Source organism: Xenopus laevis, chromosome 4L (genome assembly GCF_017654675.1).
Source record: "Xenopus laevis strain J_2021 chromosome 4L, Xenopus_laevis_v10.1, whole genome shotgun sequence".
In the NCBI taxonomy this organism is placed as follows: domain Eukaryota; kingdom Metazoa; phylum Chordata; class Amphibia; order Anura; family Pipidae; genus Xenopus; species Xenopus laevis.
The window spans coordinates 35,758,035-35,779,852 of NC_054377.1; the positions used below are offsets into that span (position 1 = coordinate 35,758,035).

Consider the following 21,818-nt stretch of genomic DNA (forward strand, 5'->3'; position numbering starts at 1 on the left):
CATCTAGACTACTGTGTGAGTGAATAAGAATTTTGGCAGCATCTTGGGTGATAAATGATCGTATTTTGGATATGTTCCTTAGTTGGAAGTGACATGATTTAATAAGTGACTGGATATGAGGAGTGAATGACAGGGCAGAATCTAGGATAACCCCAAGGCACCGGGCCTGGGGAGAGGGGGTGATAGTGGAATTGTTAGCTATGATGGATACTTCCGGGATGTTACTGGTGTTAGTTGGAGGAAAGAGAACCATTTCAGTTTTAGAGAAGTTGCGACATCCAGGTAGAGATAGCGGACAGGCAGGAGGAGACGCGAGTTAGGAGTTCTGTGTTGAGATCAGGAGATGAGAGATAGATCTGAGTATTGTCAGCATAGAGGTGGTAGTGGAAACTATACGAGTTGATTAATTTGCCGAGGGAGGAAGCATAGAGGGAGAATAGTAATGGTGCCAGGACAGAGCATTGAGGAACCCCAACAGAAAGAGGTAGGGGAGAAGATGTTACTCCGTTATAGGAGACACTGAAGGAACGATTGGTGATGTAAGAAGAGAATCAGGAATGTCCTGATATACAGCAAGAGGGTCACATGGGTGAGGGCGGCAATTGGTTAATTAAGACACGTTTAAAGCCACAAGACTGTTTAACTAACGGAACATCTTTGCAATTAGGAAAGATAAGAAAAATTTGAATAGAAACAATTGGGAGTTAGAGCAGAACACCCAGTAAAGTGGAGTATACATTGCCCCACCCCCCAGCAACCCAGTTCAGAACACCTGCAAGTGTCATACCTTAAATTACTGTCCAAGCTTACTCCTTTAAAAAACAAAAAACTCAACTGTGTTTAAGAGCGCAATGCTGGACCATGTCCATAAAAAACATGTAGCTAAAAACTGCAATAGGTGGACAGGTGGTGAGACTTTATTATTTTGCGAGTATAGTCTTAATAGTCAAAATCCTTTTACATAAGGTAGGTAACAAGCCACAGTGAGCTACCCCCCCTCCCTTCCAGTCCCACATGGCGCACCCTGCCTGTCTATGTTGGGAGCGATAGGAGCTGCTCTCACCGTCGTCCACTTATGCCGCCTTGCCCTACACGTTTTGCCGCGTGAACGGCTTCCTCAGGGGCATAAGTGAATTCCGGTCATGGAGTTGCTGTTTAAATACCTTCTGGTCTGCAGATTTTCAGATGGCAATTCCGCTGTTCTACATCATTTGCGGAAGTGCCATTGTATGCGGTTCAGCGTGGCTTGAATCTAAGTGCGCATGTGTAGTCTGCGCTGATTTGCCTGAAGGATGCACGTATGTCTTAACAGTGTTAGCTACACTATAGGAGTTACTATACTCAAGCTACTAAGTCGACATGGTTAACATCTAAAAGGAAGGGCTGTGGCGACTTTTTAGCGTGCTCGCTGGTTGAGAGAACACTAAATGTCACACAGTTAATGGACACTTTTTCATTTATATTACTGCCCCCTGTACCAGCAAGCCCAGCAGCCATCCATCATACAGCCCTCCAGCAGCCATCATATTGCCCCCAATCTTTATCTGTGCCAGCAGCAGCAGCCAAAAATAAATCTGATCACATCAAATTGCCCCCAAGTATTTATGTACCTTTGCCAGCACCCAGCCCAGCAGCAACAGCAAACATATGGCCCCCGGCCTGTACCTGGCTGTGCCAGCAGCAAGCTTCACACTTTCACAGTAATAGAAAGAATGTCTTCAGTTCAGTGCAACTGTGCAAGGCTGAGAGCAGCAATCGCGAGCCACACCAAGCAGGCCGCCAGCTCTCTGCATCTCTCTGCCACCCAACCACATCAGTGACGTCATTGACGCGTATACGTAAGTCGCGCTGCACTGCCGCACCGCACAGAAGGGACTATTACTTGCTGGCAAGAGGGAGAAGGTGAAGGAAAGGGATTCCACCCGAATGAGTGACCATCATTACTGAAACAAATTATTAAATAAAGGCTTGAAAAAAAAGAGAACAAAAAAATCCCATTAAAAGTGCGCCCCTCAATGATGGCGTCCTAGACAGCCGCTTACTCTGCCTACCCCTAGTTCCAGCCCTGATCCCTGCAGTGAGCACCAATCATCTGTTTTTTTGGTGTGCTATTAATGTTGACATGGTCTTGCGGTAACATGGGTGTGGTTTAAAGTTGGTGAGGTCTAAAAACAGGGAGTGGCTAACACTGGCTTCAATTATCAGCAATCCACCATGTAGATTGGAAAAATTCCGGCACACGGTACCATAGAAGTTGGACAGCACTAACTTAGATAATACCCTGTTTCGTGATAAGTGGTGTTCCATCTTAACTAAATCTTCATTGGAACTAATGGAACTGATTAAATCAGAAGAGGAGTCATTACTCAAGCAGATTGATATAGAGGTGGAAGAAAATCCTAAGGCCATTGATAATCATAAAGAGCATGAATCGTTTTCCAAATGTGAGAGTGACTTACAGTCGAATATAGACAAAGTAGCAGGAGAGTTAAAACAGAGAAAATGGAATAAATTCTGCAGAGACAAGGCAGATTTCAGCTCTAATAAAGTGTATAAGATAGAACTACCATTAACAAATAAACAAAAGGGGAAAACTGCTCGCTCCATGTCAGATATCAGCAGCTCTGACAGTGAAATGAGCGATGTATCAGCCTCATCATTAAGTCCTAAGAGACATAATGAAAATAAAAAACAACACAAGAGCAGTAAACCCAATATGGGCACATCTACTCACACCCAGCCTTTTTTAGGACCACCTTGAGAGGGTAAAAACAGGGGTCACTTAAGAGACAGACAGAGATGGGGATATCGGCTGAACAGGTAGTAAGAAGCGATTCATTACAAATATTAGATTTATCACAGTGTACTTTAAATGAGCAACAATATAAAGTGTTGCAGAAAGGACTTTCTTTTGCTCCTACAAGTACATTTAACACTTTTAATTGGATTAAAGACATTTATTCGGCAGAAAATTTTTATACAAACACTTTAATAAAGAGGGGAAAAATGCGGATTGGTCAGCGGAGGAGCAGAATGCCCTAGATGATCTCTGCTATCTCTTAGAGCAGCGCTGTCCAACTTAATGGAAGCCAGTGTTAGCCACTCCCTGTTTTTATACCAAACCCACTTTAAACCACACCCATGTTACCGCAAGACCATGTCCACATTAATAGCACACCAAAAAACCAAATGGTTGGTTCTCACTGCAGGGATCAGGGCTAGGGAACTACTGGTAGGCAGAATAGGTAGCTGTCTAGGGCACCATCATTGAGGGGTACACTTTTAAGGGGATTTTTTTTTTCGTTTTTTAAGAATTTGGCAAGGATGTCACTCATATGGGAAAAAAGCTAAGTCATATAAGACATACCCATAAATCCATAGGCCTCCTCCTGACCTGTGTATAATACAGTACCCCAGCATATGGTACCTTAGGGGCCACTAACAATAATTTTCAAATGCTAACAAACCCCCAGAACAAATACCAAAGTATGACACACACAGGGAGCAATAGGGAAGGCAGAACAGAATCAGGACCAGTCTAATATGTACTACATACAGTGACACAGTGCTGGTGCCTCATTAGCATTTTGAATAAGGTGTGAACAGGTGAACAATGTGGGCAGTTTCAGTCTGGGTCTCAGGTGTGAACAGTACAGGGCTTTAGGGGTATGAACAATAGAGGAGTCACAAGTGTGAACAATACAGGGGGATCACAGGTGTGAACAATACAGGGGATTAGTCTGAATTTGAGGTTTATACAATGCAGAGGCCAGTCAATCTCTGTAGTGATACCTTTTAAAGTTTATATATGGTAAACAGACACAGCAGGCAGATTTTGATGTGGAGGGCCATATAAAGGGGGGGGGGTCACGGGCCACCAGTTGGACAGCCCTGTCCTAGAGGATAATAAACAACACAGAAATGAAATTAAAGGTCCATTTACCATGTTAAAACCTAGAAGCACCTTCACCACACCCTATTCACTTTGCCCCAAGATAGAGGTATTTATTGAGGCTTGCACAACAGATTTTAAAATACTGCATGATAATATCACACGCGGCCCAAGTTACATAACAACTTATCGTGGAAAGAACGCAAAGGGCTTAGGTAATTAGAATTGAACAGTGATATCATAAAACCCAGTGACAAGGGGGGCAATATCGTGATTCAAGACAGGAAAGCATACGTATCAGAATGTTTGACTTCTTGACAAAAAATGTTATATAAAATTGCATGAGGATCCCACTAAAAAATTTCAATCAGCCTTATCTAAGATCCTGAAAATAGGCAGAGAATCAGAAATATTAAGTAAAGAGGAACGTGATTTCATGACAGTGAAACATCCTATAATAATACCAGCTTTTTATACCATTCCTAAAATCCACAAGAATTCTAAATATCCCCCAGGCCGCCCAATTGTTTTAGGCATATGCAGCCTCACTGAAAATTCTAGTATCTATCTAGATGAAATTTTGAAACCATTCGTGAACAGTCTTCTTTCCTTTGTACAGGATACAATGGATGCCATTTCGCCATTTAAAAGAGAAGCAATTTCTAGCATGCCTGGACGTAGAATCTTTGAGCACAAGCATCCTGTATACATTTGGCTTGGAATCAGTGAGGGAAACCCTCAAACAAAGAGGCCAACAGTATTCCAAACACAATAATTTTATAGTGGAACTTTAAGAGTTCACCTAACACACAACTACTTCACCTTTAACAATAAATATTACCATCAAATTAGAGGCACTGCGATGGGAAGTCCATGCACACCTACCTATGCAAACATCTTCCTTGGATGGTGGGAACGTAATTACGTATTCAGTGAACAATTAGCGGAGTATGTACAACTGATATCTGATATCAGCATTTGTTGATAAGTTGAATACTTATGATATTAACATGAAGGTTACATAAAGAGATGGTGAACTTCCTAGATATAATAATCTTTCGGGACCAACAGGGGAATCTAGCCACAACCCTGTATAGGAAGGAGACGGCAACTAACAGCTTACTACACGCAAATAGTCAACACCCTCGTAAAACCATTACGGGGATCCCAGTGGGACAGTACTTGAGAGTCAAAAGAATATGCAGTACCCAGGAAGATTTTAAAATTGAGGCTAGAAAACCATATGAGTGCTTCAGAGAGGGGGGGGTACAGTCATAATTCCCTATAAAAAGCCTACACAAAGAGCACTGGAAACAAATAGGCAAACTCTCTTGATCCCAAAAGATACAAACAAAAATATAAATAGACTGAAATGTGGAGACAACACTAAATCGTTTAGATTGGTTGGAGATTACAGTGCAGAACACAACAAAATCAAACATATAGTGAACAAACATTGCCATATATTGCAGCAAGACTCCCAACTAAAGGGGGTTATTGGCAAAAACCCCTTTAATAACCTTTAGACAGAGTAAAAATTTAAGAGACAAACTAACAAGGAGTCACTTTACTCAAGCTACTAAGTCGACATGGTTAACATCTAAAAGGAAGGGCTGTTACAAGTGTGGTTATGTCAGGGAGCCGGGAGCTCCCTCCAGGGAGGTAGTCTGGATCAAGGAGGAAGCCCTCTTGAGGGAGCAAGGTCGCGGTATCCAAAGGGTTAAGCAGAATCAGTAGTAGTGGTCACAGGCAGGAGTTAACGAGGGCAGGCAGATCAGAAACAAATATCAAGATTTTGGGTAGGGGGTCAGAACCAAGGCAGGAGCTAGAAACAGACTGGGAGCAGGAATCAGGAAACACAAACAGGAACCCAGGATCAATGGCAGCAAATCCTATTCTTGGGCACCGTCACAGTGTTTTGGGCGCCCTTTTATGACGAGATACCGGCACCAGTGATGACATCATCATGCAGCGACGCTGCAGCCATGTGTTCAGCATGGGCGCCGCCATCCTGGATCTTCACTATGAACGCCGGGAATGTAAACAGTGCCATCAGGTACTTCTGGCAGTCCTGACAGTACCCCTCCCCCACGGGGGGCCTCTGGACCACCAGGACAAGGCTTTTGGGGAAACTTACAGTGGAAATCCCTCACAAGACGAGGAGCATGAACACCAGAGTGTCCTTCCCAGGAGCATTCTTCAGGGCCAAAGCCCTTCCACTTTATGAGGTACTGAAGAGAACCCCTGGAGATTCTGGAGTCAAGGATCTTTTCCACCTCATATTCTTGTTGACCATCCACAGAGATATTAGGAGGGGGAGACTGGTCAACAGAAAAGCGGTTGGAGGTAGCGGGTTTCACCAAGGAGACATGAAACACGTTGGGGATTCGCATCTCAGGGGGAAGCTGAAGTCTGACAGCCACGGGATTGATAATCTCCAAGATGGGAAATGGACCCACAAACTTCGGACCCAACTTGGGAGACGGCACCTTCAGACAAATGTTTCGGGAAGAAAGCCAAACTTTATCACCAACCTTGAAGAGAGGACCTACGTCTCCGATCAGCGAAGGTCTTGTGCACAAGAGCACTCTTCTCCCAATTAGACTTGGTTGCAGCCCAAATAGCGGACATATGGGCCGCATGGTCATCAGCGGCTGGGACATCAGTCAAAACAAAGTCTTGCGGAAAGGCTTGAGGATGTTGGCCATACACAGACATGAATGGAAATCTTCCAGTGGATGAATGACAGGCGTTATGAGCAAATTCCGCCCACGGAAGAAGGTCAGACCAATCATCTTGGCAGAGGGAGACATGATTTCTCAGGAATTGTTCTAAGGCTTGATTCACTCGCTCCGCTGCCCCATTCGTTTGGGGATGATAGGAAGACGAGAATTGGAGAGCAATACCCAAGACCTTGCATAAGGAACGCCAAAACTTTGCCGTGAACTGGGAACCTCTGTCAGAGACAATCTCCGCTGGGAAGCCATGCAGGCGGAAAATGAATTGAATAAACAACTGCGACAACTCCACTGCAGATGGAAGCTTCCGTAAAGGGATGAAGTGGGCCATCTTGCTAAAACGATCTATGAAGACCCAGATCACGGTGTTCCCACTGGAGGGAGGAAGTTCGACTATGAAGTCCATTGCCAAATGCGTCCAAGGACGAGAGGGGATAGGCAATGGCTGTAGTAACCCGCTAGGCTTGGAAGTGGCACAAACAGTACAAGCAGCAACAAAGTCTTTGACATCTTTACGAATAGTTGGCCACCAGACTAGACGCCGTAAAAGTTCTAGAGTCTTAGGAGGACCAGGATGTCCCGCTTGCTTGGAGCTATGAGTCTGTTGCAGGATAGGCAGATGAAGTTCAGGAGGTACGAATGCCATTCCGATGGGAGTATCAGGAGGGGCAGAAGATTGACCAGCCAGAATTTGATCAGCAAATTGAGGGTACAAAGAAGCGATGATCTTGACAGGAGGAATAATTGGCTCTTGTCTTTCAGGAGTACGATCCACCGGAGTGAAACTTCGAGACAGAGCATCGGCTTTCCGATTCTTGGAGCCAGGGCGATAAGTCAAGACAAAGTTAAATCGAGAGAAGAAGAGAGCCCACCTTGCTTGTCTGGGATTCAGCCTCTTGAGAGATTGAATGAACTCAAGATTCTTATGATCTGTGTAGATCGTGACTGGGATCAAGGAACCTTCAAGGAGGTGACGCCATTCTTCTAAGGTAAGCTTGACAGCCAGGAGTTCTCGATTTCCTACATCATAATTTTGTTCGGCAGGAGAGAACTTCTTAGAGAAATACGCACATGGGTGCAACTTTCCATCAGAGGGATGTCTTTGGGACAGGATAGCTCCAGCTCCAATTTCAGAAGCATCCACCTCGATGAAGAAAGGTAACTCCGGATCAGGATGGCGGAGAACCGAAGCAGAAGTGAAGGCATCCTTCAAGGATTGAAAAGCTTCTATAGCAGGAGGGGGCCATGAGCTGGGTTTACCCCCATTTCGGATGAGGGCCAGGATAGGAGCAATACGAGAAGATAACCCCTTAATGAATTGCCGGTAGTAATTGGCAAAACCAATGAATCTCTGGATTGCCTTGGTGCTCAGCAGTAGGGGCCACTGTTGGATTGCAGACACTTTCAGGATAGGAGCAATACGACAAGATAACCCCTTAATGAATTGCCGGTAGTAATTGGCAAAACCAATGAATCTCTGGATTGCCTTGGTGCTCAGCAGTAGGGGCCACTGTTGGATTGCAGACACTTTCAAAGATCCATCTCGAAACCCTCTGGGGAGATGATATAGCCCAGAAAAGGAATCTTGGACACTTCAAACATGCATTTCTCCAGCTTGGCAGAGAGGGAATTCTTCCTCAAACGAGAGAGTACTTCCTTCACCTGGGAGCGATGGCTTGCTAGGTCCTTGGAGAAAATCAGGATGTCATCAAGGTACACGACCACAAATTTTCCCAAGAGATCCCGGAAAATGTCGTTCACAAATTCTTGGAAGACAGCGGGGGCATTGCAGAGACCAAAGGGTATCACGAGGTATTCATAGTGCCCATCACGAGTGTTGAATGCTGTCTTCCATTCGTCACCTTCACGGATGTGGATGAGGTTATACGCCCCACAGAGATCCAACTTAGTGAAGATTTTAGCCCCCTGCAGTTGGTCAAAAAGTTCTGCAATCGGAGGCAAGGGATACCGGTTCTTAACAGTGATTTTATTAAGACCCCGGTAGTCAATACAAGGACGCAGGCCTCCATCCTTCTTCTCCACAAAGAAGAATCCAGCCCCTGCAGGAGAAGTAGAAGGGCGAATAAACCCCCGCTGGAGATTTTTTTGGATATATTCCTTCATGGCAGAGGTCTCTGCTGGGGAGAGAGGATAAGTGCGACCTCTAGGAGGCATGGTTCCAGGCAGGAGATCAACTGGACAATCATAGAGACGATGAGGAGGGAGAAATTTTGCAGACTTTTTACAGAAGACATCAGAGAATTCCTTGTAGAAGGAGGGAAGCGTCTTCAAATCTTACGTAGAAATATTCACCCTCTGGATGGGTTCAGCAGGAAGGCAGTGCTGTTGGCAGCATGGACTCCAACGGGAAACCTGCCCTGAGGACCCTATCAATGATAGGGTTATGCAGGCATAACCAGGGAAGCCCCAAGACGACTGGAACAGAAGGACAGGAAATAATCAAGAACGATAACTTTTCTTTGTGTAAAGTCCCAACCTGCACAGGCAATTCCCCAGTCGTCATAGAGATATAAACTCGGATTCAAGGGGTCGGTCATCAATGGCGGTTACTCGAAGTGGAGGAGCCAATGGAAACAGGGGAACATTCATATGCTTGGCAAAGAGAGCGTCCATGAAATTTCCGGCAGCTCCAGAGTCGATAAAAGCTGAGCCAACAATGGTCTTAGTGGACAGCCGGATCTGTAAAGGCAGAAGAAACCTGTGAGAGTTCTCTTGTGACTTGGGAGTAACACCCCCTACATGAGTCTTTCCAAGGTTACCTTGAAGAGTGGAACTCTGAGGCTTCACAGGACAGGAGTTGGCAAAGTGAGATTGACCCCCACAGTAGAGACAAAGTCCAGCCGTACGTCTCCGGAGTTCCTCCTGTTCAGAGAAACAAGCTCTTGCGACTTGCATAGGTTCCTCCGTAGGAATAACAGAAGGCTGTTGGGGGGTAGGAGGTAATAGAGGTCTTTGAAAGCGAGGAGCCAACATGGGTTGAAATTTCTTGACTCGTCCCTATCAGCTTGATGTTCTCTCTGACGGGTGTCCACCTTGACAGACAAAGCAATGAGGTCTTCAACCTGCGTGGGTAATTCACGGGAGACCAGGTCATCTTTGAGGCGGATAGAGAGACCATTGTAGAAGGCAGCATGATAGGCATCATTGTTCCAACAAGTCTCTGCAGCGAGAATACGGAATTCAATGGCATATTCTGCTACACTGCGATTTCCTTGTCGGATCTGGAACAGACGAGAAGCAGCGGTCGCCACCCGACCGGGAGCATCGAACACAGTCCGGTATTCTTGAAGGAAGGCTTTGGAATCATCAATTAAAGGAGACTCCATCTCCCAGTGCAGAGATGCCCATTCGAGCGCTTTCCCTGCCAGACGAGTGATCACGAAACCAACCTTAGCTCGCTCAGAGTTAAATTCTGCAGGTTGCAGGGTGAACCGAATCTGGCACTGATTCACAAAACCACGACAGGCTTGAGGGTCACCACTGTAGAGAGGCGGTGCAGGAATACGTGGACCAGAAGTGGAGGACTGTGTAGCCATGTCGGCAGTAACTAGCATGGGCGTTGGAGTAGTTGGCGTCAGCATGGATAACTTTTCCAAAATCGCATCCAGGGTGCATCCAACATAATTTTGCCGAGCTTCGTGCGCCTCCATGCGAGTATGCAGACCTCGAAAGGCCCTGCCGAAATCTGGCTGAGTTTCCTCAGTGGGATCCATGGCCCAAGAATAATGTCAGGGAGCCGGGAGCTCTCTGCAGGGAGGTAGTCTGGATCAAGGAGGAAGCCCTCTTGAGAGAGCAAGGTCGCGGTATCCAAAGGGTTAAGCAGAATCAGTAGTAGTGGTCACAGGCAGGAGTTAACGAGGGCAGGCAGATCAGAACAAAATATCAAGAGTTCAGGCAGGGGGTCAGAACCAAGGCAGGAGCTAGAAACAGACTGGGAGCAGGAATCAGGAAACACAAACAGGAACCCAGGATCAATGGCAGCAAATCCTATTCTTGGGCGCCGTCACAGTGTTTTGGGCGCCCTTTTATGACGAGATCCCGGCACCAGTGATGACATTGTCATGCAGCGATGCTGCAGCCATGTGTTCAGCATAGGCGCCGCCATCTTGGATCTTCACTGTGAAGATAAGAGTGTAAACAGTGCCGTCGGGTACTTCTGGGTCGGGTACTTCTGGCAGTCCTGACAGGTGACTGTTTAGCATGCTCGCTGGTTGAGAGAATACTAAACGTCAAACAGTTAAGGGACGATGTGGAATATGTCATAAAAACTATATGAATTGTAAAAGCACATGTGTAGCATATCTAATGCAAAGTGTACGTGGGCAAAACCCTATGGGAATTCCGTAGAAGGATTCTCGAACATGTGGGGGACGTTAAACACAAACGGAACACTTCAGTAGCGGTGCATATAAATTAATTTCATAATGGCAATGAAGTTTATTGCAGTGGAACAATTAAGACAAACCTCAAGAATAGGTGATGTGAACAAAAAATTGTTACAAGCTGAAGCCAGGTGGATTCATGCTATGAACAGCAAATCCCCCAATGGCCTTAATGAAGGATTCATGTTTTCACCATTTTTATAGAAATGTGACTTTAGAGAATATTCCCTGGAGTATTATGATGACATACTCTCACTTTTGCAATTATCATATTTTCCCAGATTTTTAGAAAATTGTTTGTCATTCAAACTGACAGCGCAAGCTTTAGAATATAAGGTGCATATTCAGATTGAAGGTGTACTAGTATATCTAGTTAGAGCAATTTCGCTACACTGTAGCTAACACTGTTAAGACATACGCGCATCCTTCAGGCAGATCAGCACAGACTACACATGCGCACTTAGATTCAAGCCACGCTGAACCGCATACAATGGCACTTCCACAAATGACGTTTAACAGCGGAATTGCCATCTGAAAATATGCCGGCTAGAAGGTATTTCAACAGGAATTCCACGACCGGAATTCACTTATGCCACTGAGGAAGCCGTTCATGCGGCGAAACGCATAGGGCAAGGCGGCATAGGTGGACGATGGTGAGAGCAGCTATCGCTCCCAATGTAGACAGACAGGCTGTGCCGTGTGGGACTGGAAGGGAGGGGGGGTAGCCCACTGTGGCTTGTTACCTACCTAATGTAAAAGGATTTTGACTATTGAGACTATACTTGCAAAATAATAAGGTCTCACCACCTGTCCACCTATTGCAGTTTTTAGCTACATGTTTTTTTATGGACACGGTCCAGCATTGCGCTCTTAAGCGCAGTGAGTTTGTTTTTGGTTGTGGTGTGTTACACTGTTCACGCATGGTGCGCTACATTTTTTAATTGCAATTTAATTAAAAGTTAATTTTTAAAGGAGTAAGCTTGGTCACTAATTTAAGGTCATACTTGCAGGTGTTCTGAACTGGGTTGGTGGGGGGTGGGGCAATGTATACTCAGCTTTACTGGGTGTTCTGCTCTAACCCCAATTGTTTCTATTTGAATTGTTATTATGTATACAACCTTGCAGATTAGCCTAGCTTTAATACATTGTATCCACTTGGATGCCTATTATTATACTTTGTAATTGAAAGATAAGAAAATAAACTTTGTTTATGACTGTATAAAATCTATCTACCTATAACCACTTATAGACAGAATTTTTTCTAAAGACCTTGAGGAATTTATCTCACATTCTTAAAGACCAATTAATTAATTGATACTTAAAGGGGTGGTTCACCTTTAAAGTAACGTTTATTATGTTATAGAACGACCAATTCTAATCAAGTATTCATGGGTAAACCAGTGGTGGGTACCTTTCCCTGAAAGTCATGCCAGAACTGTAATAGTGTGATAAAAGGAGATACAGTATTACATCCAACACAAGGAGCCCAAATTAAACTACGGGGGTATCACACATGTATGTTGAATAATGTAATATACTACTTGAAATGCCCGTGTGGTAAGGGGTATGTAGGAAAAACTAACAGGATGATAAGATTAAGGTTGAATGAGCATCATAGTTCCATCTGGAATGCACACTCTAAAATTACATCAGTAAGCCAGCACTAGGCAGAATGTAAATATAAAGTATCTTAATGAAGCTGGCAAGTGCTGGAAGAGGTTAAAGCAAATTATACTAAAATAGATAAGAAATTACTACAAAGAGAGTGCTTCTGGACCTGGAAACTCGATACATTATCCCCAAGGGAATGAATGAAAATTGTGGGTTGAACTGCTCCCTATAGTGATATACTTTGTAACTTTATTTTTAAGCAACTGAAGAGTATTTGCTACTGTGTAAACTAAGTTCCAGACAACTGATAAGAGCATTTTTCTTGCAGCTATACAGAAATGTAGAAACCTGCAATGTGCCAGTGATTTAGAGACGTGTCCTGCCTATACGTATCCTAGTCAGTGAGTAACTAACAATAATTATACAGAACATACTATTGTTTGTATAGATGTAAATATGTGGTATAATAATGGTTGTGGTACACGATTAAGAAGTGAATCTATATGACACTATAACAAAAAAACATATGTAAAAAAAAAAAAATTTGAAAACATGGGTAAAGTATTTTTTATAAAAAAATTTGCTATAAAAAATTGCTTTTGTGCGGATGAAAGGTTAATATCTTTAGTAAAAGGTGGAAGATAAAAAGGAAATTGGAAAAAAAGATGAGAGGACTATTCTCATGAACCAAATCTAGCTGCATACTTCGCACATTGATGCATGTTACAGACTGCAAGCAACATTTATTAAACATAGGCATGCTGCTAGGCACAATAATGAGTGCATAACTTTGCCCATTTTGTAAAGCACTTGTGACTTTATGCTCTCTAGGGTGCAAGTGAGCATATGGGAAGGCCTTCCTTAGCACATTGTATCCATAGGCTTTCACTCTTCTAGTGAACAGCAAACTATAAGGAGAAAGCATTTAGATATCCAGGCCCTGTGCTTGTCATTCTTTATATAATGTTCATAACTAGTGCTAAGATATGTATATATTCATAATCCAATGCAAATGTTTGCTTTCAAATGATATAATCTAAATCATGTAACCACTGTGCTGAAATCCATTCACAAAGCTTGCCAACTCATTTCACGTTTTAAATATACAAAACATAGGATAAAAATGAAAACCTATCTGCAATGTAATTTAAATTGTATACAATAAACAAACACAAAATAACTGATTGTACATGTACACATTTCCTTTAATATGACACACCTAAATCTTGACTGGTGCAGCCAATTCTTTTCAAAAGTCACAATTACTTAAATGGAAATACTGTATAATTAAGAGAGGAGTTGGCAGTATCATGATTTACTAAACTGTATAGTAACTAAAGCAGTTTTAGTCCAATCTAACTAAGGAACGGATTTGAATGAGACTGAAAATGAAAAGTGCTGGGTCTGACTAGAAATAGAAGTCATAAAAAGTAACACTAACAATAAAATTTGTAGCAAAATATTTTAACAATCATTGTTTGGCTGCCAGCATATCCATCTGAAAAATGGCAAAGGCATTAGGGGGAAGATAATTCATAAAACAGATAAAACTATAAAATAATGAAAACAATCTGTTTCTAGGAATATGAAAAGTTGAGGGCCTGACTAGAAATAGAAGTCATAAAAAGTAACACTTACAATAAAATTGTAGCAAAATATTTTAACAATCATTGTTTGGATGCCAGTGTATCCATCTAAAAACTTGCAAAGGCATTAGGGGGAAGGTAATTAATAACATGCAAACAATCATACAGCACTTTAGCAGTAGGTGCTTACTAGTGTGCAATAAAGGTGGTTTTCTTAATATTTGGGAGCGCTGCAATTCTCTATGAAGATAATTAATAAAACAGAAAAAACTATAAATAATGATAACAATCTGGGAGGTTTCTAAGACTATGAATTTTATAAAATACACAAACAAAGGCAAACTACCCCTTTAGTCAATATTTAAAAAGTGCTAACTGCAGCACTATACAGTTTTACAATACATTAATAGACACAAAAATGAGGAACAGACATAGCTTTTATTATTATTATTATTATTATCAACATGTATTTATAGAGCTCCAACATGGTGTCTTTACATCAGGGTTGCCCAAAAACTACTATAAAACTAGTTTCTAGTCTTTTCTATGATTTTTCCTATGGGGGCCAGTAGTTTTTTTGTAATGCAATGCTTACCATGAAGCCAGAATAGAGAAAGGGCATAAAGACAGATCAGATGAGAACGTGGAAGTAGAAAAATGCAGAGAGGTTTTGGTAAAGAAGAATCACTTGAATAGAAGCAGCGAGGTTGCAACTTGCAATATGAGAATCTAAACAGTAAAGGTACACAACCACAATAACCACATGCAGATCGCGGCATTTCTTTGCGAGCCTCTTGTGTAATTGTGCAAAAGGCCGCAGTACGTTTCTTATGCCTTACCTGCTTTTCTTCACTAAACTGTGACAAAACGCTATTTTGGCAAACACGTGGGTTAATACACTACGTCATATCCTAAACGCCTAGATCGTCATCAAACAAAGCCCACGTTCAGCCGGAAAAGAGAGTAACCTTGCGTCTTCTCATTTGATATTCCAGCATGTTGCATACAGGAAATAGTGTGGTTCGACCTGCTTTTTGGTGGTATTTTATAACCCGACGATATTGTGCTAATCTACCTGTAATCCGACTTCCCTGTCGTGCTCAATTACAGTTTGATAATTTAAGAAAGCAACCATTGGCACCATCTGTATTACCTTCCCGAACAGGGAAGCTTCTCATCCTTAGCAGAAGGAAGGAACTGAACCAGTATGCTGCAGAGACCATCGGGCGGTGGGAGAATGTTCCATTGGTGAGTCACGGATGGAAGAAAAATGCATCATGCGGCGATCACTTTACCATTTTGCAGCAACAACAACAGCATGGAGCAAGAACTGACACCTCCTACAACTTTCAATCTTTAGGATTGTCTGAGGAGCTGGTATCACTACTTGACGCCATAGGCATTACCAGCCCTACGTGGGTGCAGATGAAGTTAATACGTAATCTTCTTCAAGGAAATAATATTCTCTGTACAGCTGAGACGGGCAGTGGCAAAACTCTTGGGTACCTTTTGCCCATTTTGCATGGACTCCGAAGTTCCAAACTCTCAGCTTCTTTGTCACAACCTCGCAGCTTAGTTTTGGTGCCATCAAGGGAGCTTGCTGCTCAGATTGTGTCAGTAGCTCAAAACTTTTGTGCAAAGTTAAAATTGAACATACAGTTTGTTGGGGGTGGAGTCGGCCAAGCACTAGTTGAAACCAAACTGAGTAGGACTCCGATAGATATTTTGGTAGCTACCCCTGGGGCACTCTGGAAAGCTTTGCAGAAAGATCTTATTAATCTGACCAGTCTTTGTTATGTGGTACTTGATGAAGCAGATACCCTGACTGATAGTACATTTTCGAAACTGGCTGGTGATATTCTTAAGAACATTAAGATAGCTTCCAGTCCAAGTGACATACAGGGTTCTGAAAAAATGGCTCAGCTTGCTGTTATTGGTGCCACCTTTCCTAGTGGCATTGGTCAGGTGCTTGGTAAAATTACAGGTCTAGGAATTATCACCACAATTAAAAGCAGCAAGTTGCACTTCCCCCAGTTGCATGTCCAGCAGACTTTTCTGAGAGTTAAAGGGGCAGAAAAAGTTTCTGAACTACTTACACTGTTGAAGGAGCAACAAGTTAGGAATCCTGGGACTGCGGTGTTTGTTTTCTGCAACAATTCTAGTACTGTGAATTGGCTGAGTTACATCCTCGAGGAACATGGCATAAAGCACTACAGACTACATGGGCAAATGCCAGCCAGAATGCGAATGGACATCTATAAATCCTTTCAGAATGGACAAAATGAAGTGCTGGTTTGCACAGACATAGCCTCCCGGGGCCTTGACATTTCTAGAGTGAAAGCTGTAGTGAATTATGACTTTCCTTTTACTCTTCAAGACTACTTGCATAGAGTGGGCAGAGTGGGGCGTGTGGGTAGTGGGGGACCCTGGACTGCTGTTAGCTTTGTTACACATGCTTGGGATGTGGAACTGGTGCAGAAAATTGAAACCGCAGTTCGTAAACATATCATGCTTCCTTGCATCACTAAAAAGGATCTTCTACAAAAAAACTTGTAAAATGAAACTATTGAGGATACAGTTAATAATTTTTCTTTTCATTATGTGTGTTAAAGGAAAATACATTAAATACAAAATATTCATGTTTGCATTAAAGGCAGCATTTTGCATAATATTAATTTTCAGGTATTGTTCATCTTTCCTCAAAATTTGTAATAATGCATGAAAAAACACATTTGGAAAGCATTTTATTGCCTAAAAACATTATTATATTAGGGTTGCAGAGAAAAACTTTCAGTTCATAGTCTAGGCTAAATGAGGGATTGAATTGTCTTATTTTTCCCACAGGAAATGGTCATAGCACTGACTGACAGACTGAAACTACAGTAGCAGGCAAAACTCCTGTGTGTGTCTTTGTCTGTTCCCAGTCCCACACAGCTGTGCAATAATCTATAACAATATTTTTTTAAATGCTCAGCATAAATGATTTTTTTTATAGTGAAATGGTATGTTCCACAGCAATATGCATTCACAAATCTTCATGCCGAAATGGACATAATCTATAGTCCGTAATACATTGCTACACCCTATGCATCTGTTATTAAATTATAAATGAAAATATACAAATGGTGTACTTTAGTATGAACTGTTATTCAATTTAAGAATAACAGCTGCAACTTTTTCTCTACTGCAACAGGCACTAAACCATACACTGTTTCTGCAAAGTGATATATGATCAGGCACAGGGAGTTGCAGAAAAACAAACATGCAGCTGTTGTTTTGCAACAGTATACAACCAGATTCAGGTAGTTGCATGGAAACAACACTGCAGCTGTTTTTCTGTAACAGTTTATGATCAGGTGCAGGGAATTGCAAGTGGCCATCCACTATGTTTATGTATAATTCCCCCCGCCCTTCCCACGGTGACATAAACTTACTGGCAAAGCAGCAACAGATCAGTAATGAGCTGTGGTGACAATGAGTGGCATAGTGTATGTACCAGCTCTGTAGATGTGGACTGTGGCAGGAAAATCAGCCAGGATCTGCCCAGGGTAAGCATATATGTGCTTCTTTGACCATCCTTTACAATGAGCAAAGCAGGGGCTGCTGTGGATTGTAGGCAGACAAGAAGTTTCCCAACTGCAAGGCCACCAACCTGGCTATGCCTGTAACATATCATGGCAAGTTTGACAACAACCTCTCACACTTAACTATGACTATGAAGATTTTTATTTATCCAGGTCATGGTATATCTCGTATAAGTAATTCTAGAGCAACTGGACTTGTTGAGTAAACATTGAAGACATTTCATTACACATCCGAGCATCTTCTTCAGTTCAACTGACTGGTATGGGAAATCCCTGTCATATAAACTCTTCCACTAATCCAATCACAATGGCCCATTGTAATTTTTCAGAGAGGTGACAGTTGAAATTTACAGAGGTGTGAATTCTGTGTAGTTACTGTGATAGGATTACCAATGTATCATGCAACTCCTAGAACCAGGTGTTACTTGTGAGTTGCATGGATGAATGTTTGTTGCTAGACTTTTGCCTTAACACCACCTACTTCAAATACAAGGACAATTTTTCTTGTTGTTGTTCAGGTAAGTTTATTTAACCAGCAATTACACATATAGCCGTTGTTGATACATTACAGTTTAACAGTGTTTTACACAGCTGGTGAAAATGCATAGCACAGACAGTAACAGTATTTACAGAGTATATTCGTTTTCATGCAATTATACATTTTCCATTATCCACAGTTGCCAAATGTTCAGGTGTTGTTAGGTTGTACCAGCTTTTCTGGCTATTAAATACTCAACTGCTTGTATTTCCGGGACTGCTTTTTCCCACTCCGGGTATGTGGGAGGGGTTGGTGTCTTCCAGTGTTGGGCTATGAGCCTACGGGCCTGAAAGAGTATTGTGTATACTAATTTTTTGGCCCGGCAAGTCAGCTGAGTTGGGGGATCCATACCAAGTAAGTACCACTTTGGATCGAGTGGCAAACCCCAGCAACTTAGTAATTCTCCCTGAATGGCAGCCCAGCATGTCTGTAGTTAAGTACAGGACCAGGTGTGCATTAACGTGCCTTCCTCTATGTTACACCTCAGACATGTAGAAGGGAATCTCAGGGTTGAGCTTATGTAGGAGGGTTCTTGTGTTGTAGGCCCTGTATATCAAGTACAGCTGTAGTGTTCTGCACTTGTATATGGGAGAAATTGTCAGGGGGGTTTGAAGCACTTGGTTCCATATGTTGGCCTCCCACCGGTCCCTGACCTTCAATGGGTCTTATGTTTGGTGGATGTTAGCAGAGCCTTTTTAGAACAAGGATATTTTGTGGTTGGGTTCCTCCTGCTTGAGCACCTCTGACACTGGGGATTTTGCTAGGTTAAAGTTTCTGGGCTTAACCCTTTGCCTACAAAGCACGGATGGCGTACATGCTGGTAGGCAAGGGCTTTAACTGCCAAGGACGTACAATGTACGTCCTTGCAGAAACCTACTATTCTCTCTGCATTGTGGCTTGAGCTGCCTCTGCAGTGAGTGGGCAGCATTGACAGCCCCCTGGGCAATGAGGCTAGGGGACTGTCATGTCGGTCCTGCGACTTCCAGCTTCAAATGCGCCCGCCCACGCACTTACCGATGCTCTGCAGACACGCTGCTCCAGGACCCATCCAGCCATCAAAGAAAATGCAATTACACTATTTTTATTTGGGGTCCTCACATGCCACCTGCTTTGGTATGTCTATGCATATTGGGCATCAAACTGTTCAGAAGACCCTTGGCATCAATATTTAGGGTGTTTTACAATTGTATGTAAGAAATTGGGTAAGATGTGGCCAATTGCAATATTTTTAGTGTAGCATTGCAGTTGAGTAGTTTGGAGTAGAAAGACAAATTTAACCAATTTGGATTCATCAACATCAACAATGTGTTCCAAAGATATTTGGTTTTCATAAACTGACTGTTTATATTGTAATTAGTGTAAATGTAAGCCATCAAATAAGTATGCACAAGGTTTTTTCTTGGGGTACAACCTATTCAGTCGTGACGGTTTGCACCTCAATGGAAGGGGGTCCATGGTGCTAGGGGAAAGAATGGAAAGAGGTTGGAGGAGTGTTTAAACTAGGCAAGGGGGGGGTAAGATAAAGAATTATGGGGAAGCTATGGTAGAGGGGCAGTGGGGATAGTAAGGGGTCATGGGGGAGGAGTGAGGGGGCATACAGTTTACCAGCTAAGGAGGTCCCTCTGTTACAAGGAAAACAGTATAATACTAATTTAACATATAATCCTCCACTAAGTAATGCAAATTTCAAAAGTTGTAACCTACACTGTATGCTGGCAAATGCACAGAGTTTGTCAGGTAAAATGGGAGACTTGGCATTAATTGCATGCTCTAAAAATTATGATATAATTGGTACCACTGAGACCTGGTGAAACATGTGACTGGATTGTGAGTTTAAATGATTACACCATTTTTAGGAGGGACAGAGGGATTAAAAAGGGTGGAGGAGTGTGTTTGTATGTAAAGCCTGAATTAAAGCCATGTGCTAAAGAAATAAACATAGCTGGCACGGGTGAGGGTGTAGAATCCCGCTGGGTAGAGATTTTGACTGGGCAAAAGGTAACAAAAAGAATTATCATTGGTGTATGCTATAAACCACCTTGTATAAGTATCGAGTATGAAGCCCAGCTACTCTTGCAGATACAAGCGGCTTCACAGCTGGGTCAGGTTGTTGCTATGGGTGACTTCAATTATCCAGACATTGACTGGGGTAATGGAGTTGCTAAGACAGAAAAAGCTAGTAGGTTTGTAAATATGCTGAATGACAACTTTTTATTCCAGCTCATTCAATAAGCTACTAGGAATAACTCTCTTTTGGACCTTGTAATAACTAATACTACTGAACTTATCTCTAACATTTGTGTGGGTGAGCATTTAGGGAATAGTGATCATAACATGGTCTCCTTTGAGATTCTGTTGCAGAAGCAATTCTATAAGGGAGTAACTAAAACACTAAATTTCAGACGTGCAAACTTTGACAGTATAAGGGCATCTCTGCAACATATTAAGTGAGAAATGCGTTTCACAGGGTTAAACACAGAACAAAAAAGGTAAGTCTTTAAAATGCTGCTTAATAAATATACTTGTCAGTATATTCCACTTGTAAGCAAGGAACGTCGTTGCAAAGCAAAACCTTTTTGGTTCAATAGAAGCGTTGGTGTTGAGGCGGGTAAGAAAAGACGTGCTTTTAAGGATTTCAAGTTAGCTGGGACAGCCGAATAATTTATAAGGTACAAGGAGGCCAATAAATCATGCAAAGAAGCTATAAGGCAAGCTAAAATTGATATAGAAAACGATATTGCAGCAAGCAGTAAAAAAAATCCAAAATTATTTTTTAAATATGTTAATAGTAAAAAAATGAAGCAGGAAGGGGTGGGACCCTTACTATCAGAGGGGGGTCAGCTGGTTGATGAAAACAAAATAAAAGCGCAGATTCTGAACTCATATTTTTCATCTGTCTATACAAATGAGGAACCAGTAAGTGAAGGTTTCCTTCTTAATAGTCCCAATTCTAGTAATACAACTAATGATGCATGGTTCACACATGATGAAATTCAAAAGAGACTAGAACATGTTAAGATTAACAAAGGTCCGGGGCCAGATGCTATTCATCCCAGGGTACTTAGCGATCTTAGCTCTGTGATTGCCAAACCTCTTTACTTAATTTTTCAGGATTCATTGAGATCTGGCATAGTGCAGAGAGACTTGTTAATTTGGTGCCTCTATTAAAAAAAGGATCCCGTTCTCAGCCTCAAAACTATAGGCCAGTTAGTCTGACGTCAGTGGTAGGAAAGCTTTTCGATGGGTTAATAAAGGATAAGATACTGGACTTCATAGCAAATCATAATACTATGAGTTTGTGCCAGCATGGTTTTATGCGTAATAGATCTTGCCAAACTAACTTAATTTCTTTTTATGAGAAGGTAAGTAGGGATCTCGATTCTGGGATGGCAGTGGATGTGATTTACGTAAACTTTGCTAAAGCATTTGATACAGTGCCACACAAAAGGTTACTGGTTAAATTAAG

At 42.3% G+C, this 21,818-nt stretch overlaps 2 protein-coding genes across 6 annotated transcripts in view; one reads left to right on the forward strand and one right to left on the reverse strand.

Annotated features, from left to right (window-relative positions):
• dus2.L (dihydrouridine synthase 2 L homeolog) overlaps positions 1–15,204 on the reverse strand; it is a 254,007-nt gene extending 238,803 nt beyond the window's left edge. For 4 of the 5 annotated variants that reach the window (XM_041590114.1, XM_041590115.1, XM_041590112.1 and 1 more), the window contains exon 1: positions 15,070–15,204. The gene's annotated coding sequence lies outside the window, so the exon portion shown is untranslated. The remainder of the gene's footprint in view (positions 1–15,069) is intronic. The other variant, XM_041590116.1, reaches the window with a different exon arrangement.
• A 22-nt stretch (positions 15,205–15,226) lies between these two features.
• Positions 15,227–16,899, forward strand: ddx28.L (DEAD-box helicase 28 L homeolog). The gene has a single exon (XM_018257769.2). It carries the CDS (start codon positions 15,227–15,229, stop codon positions 16,784–16,786), a length of 1,560 nt encoding a protein of 519 aa, XP_018113258.1. The 3' UTR covers positions 16,787–16,899.
• The last annotated feature ends 4,919 nt before the right edge of the window (positions 16,900–21,818 follow it).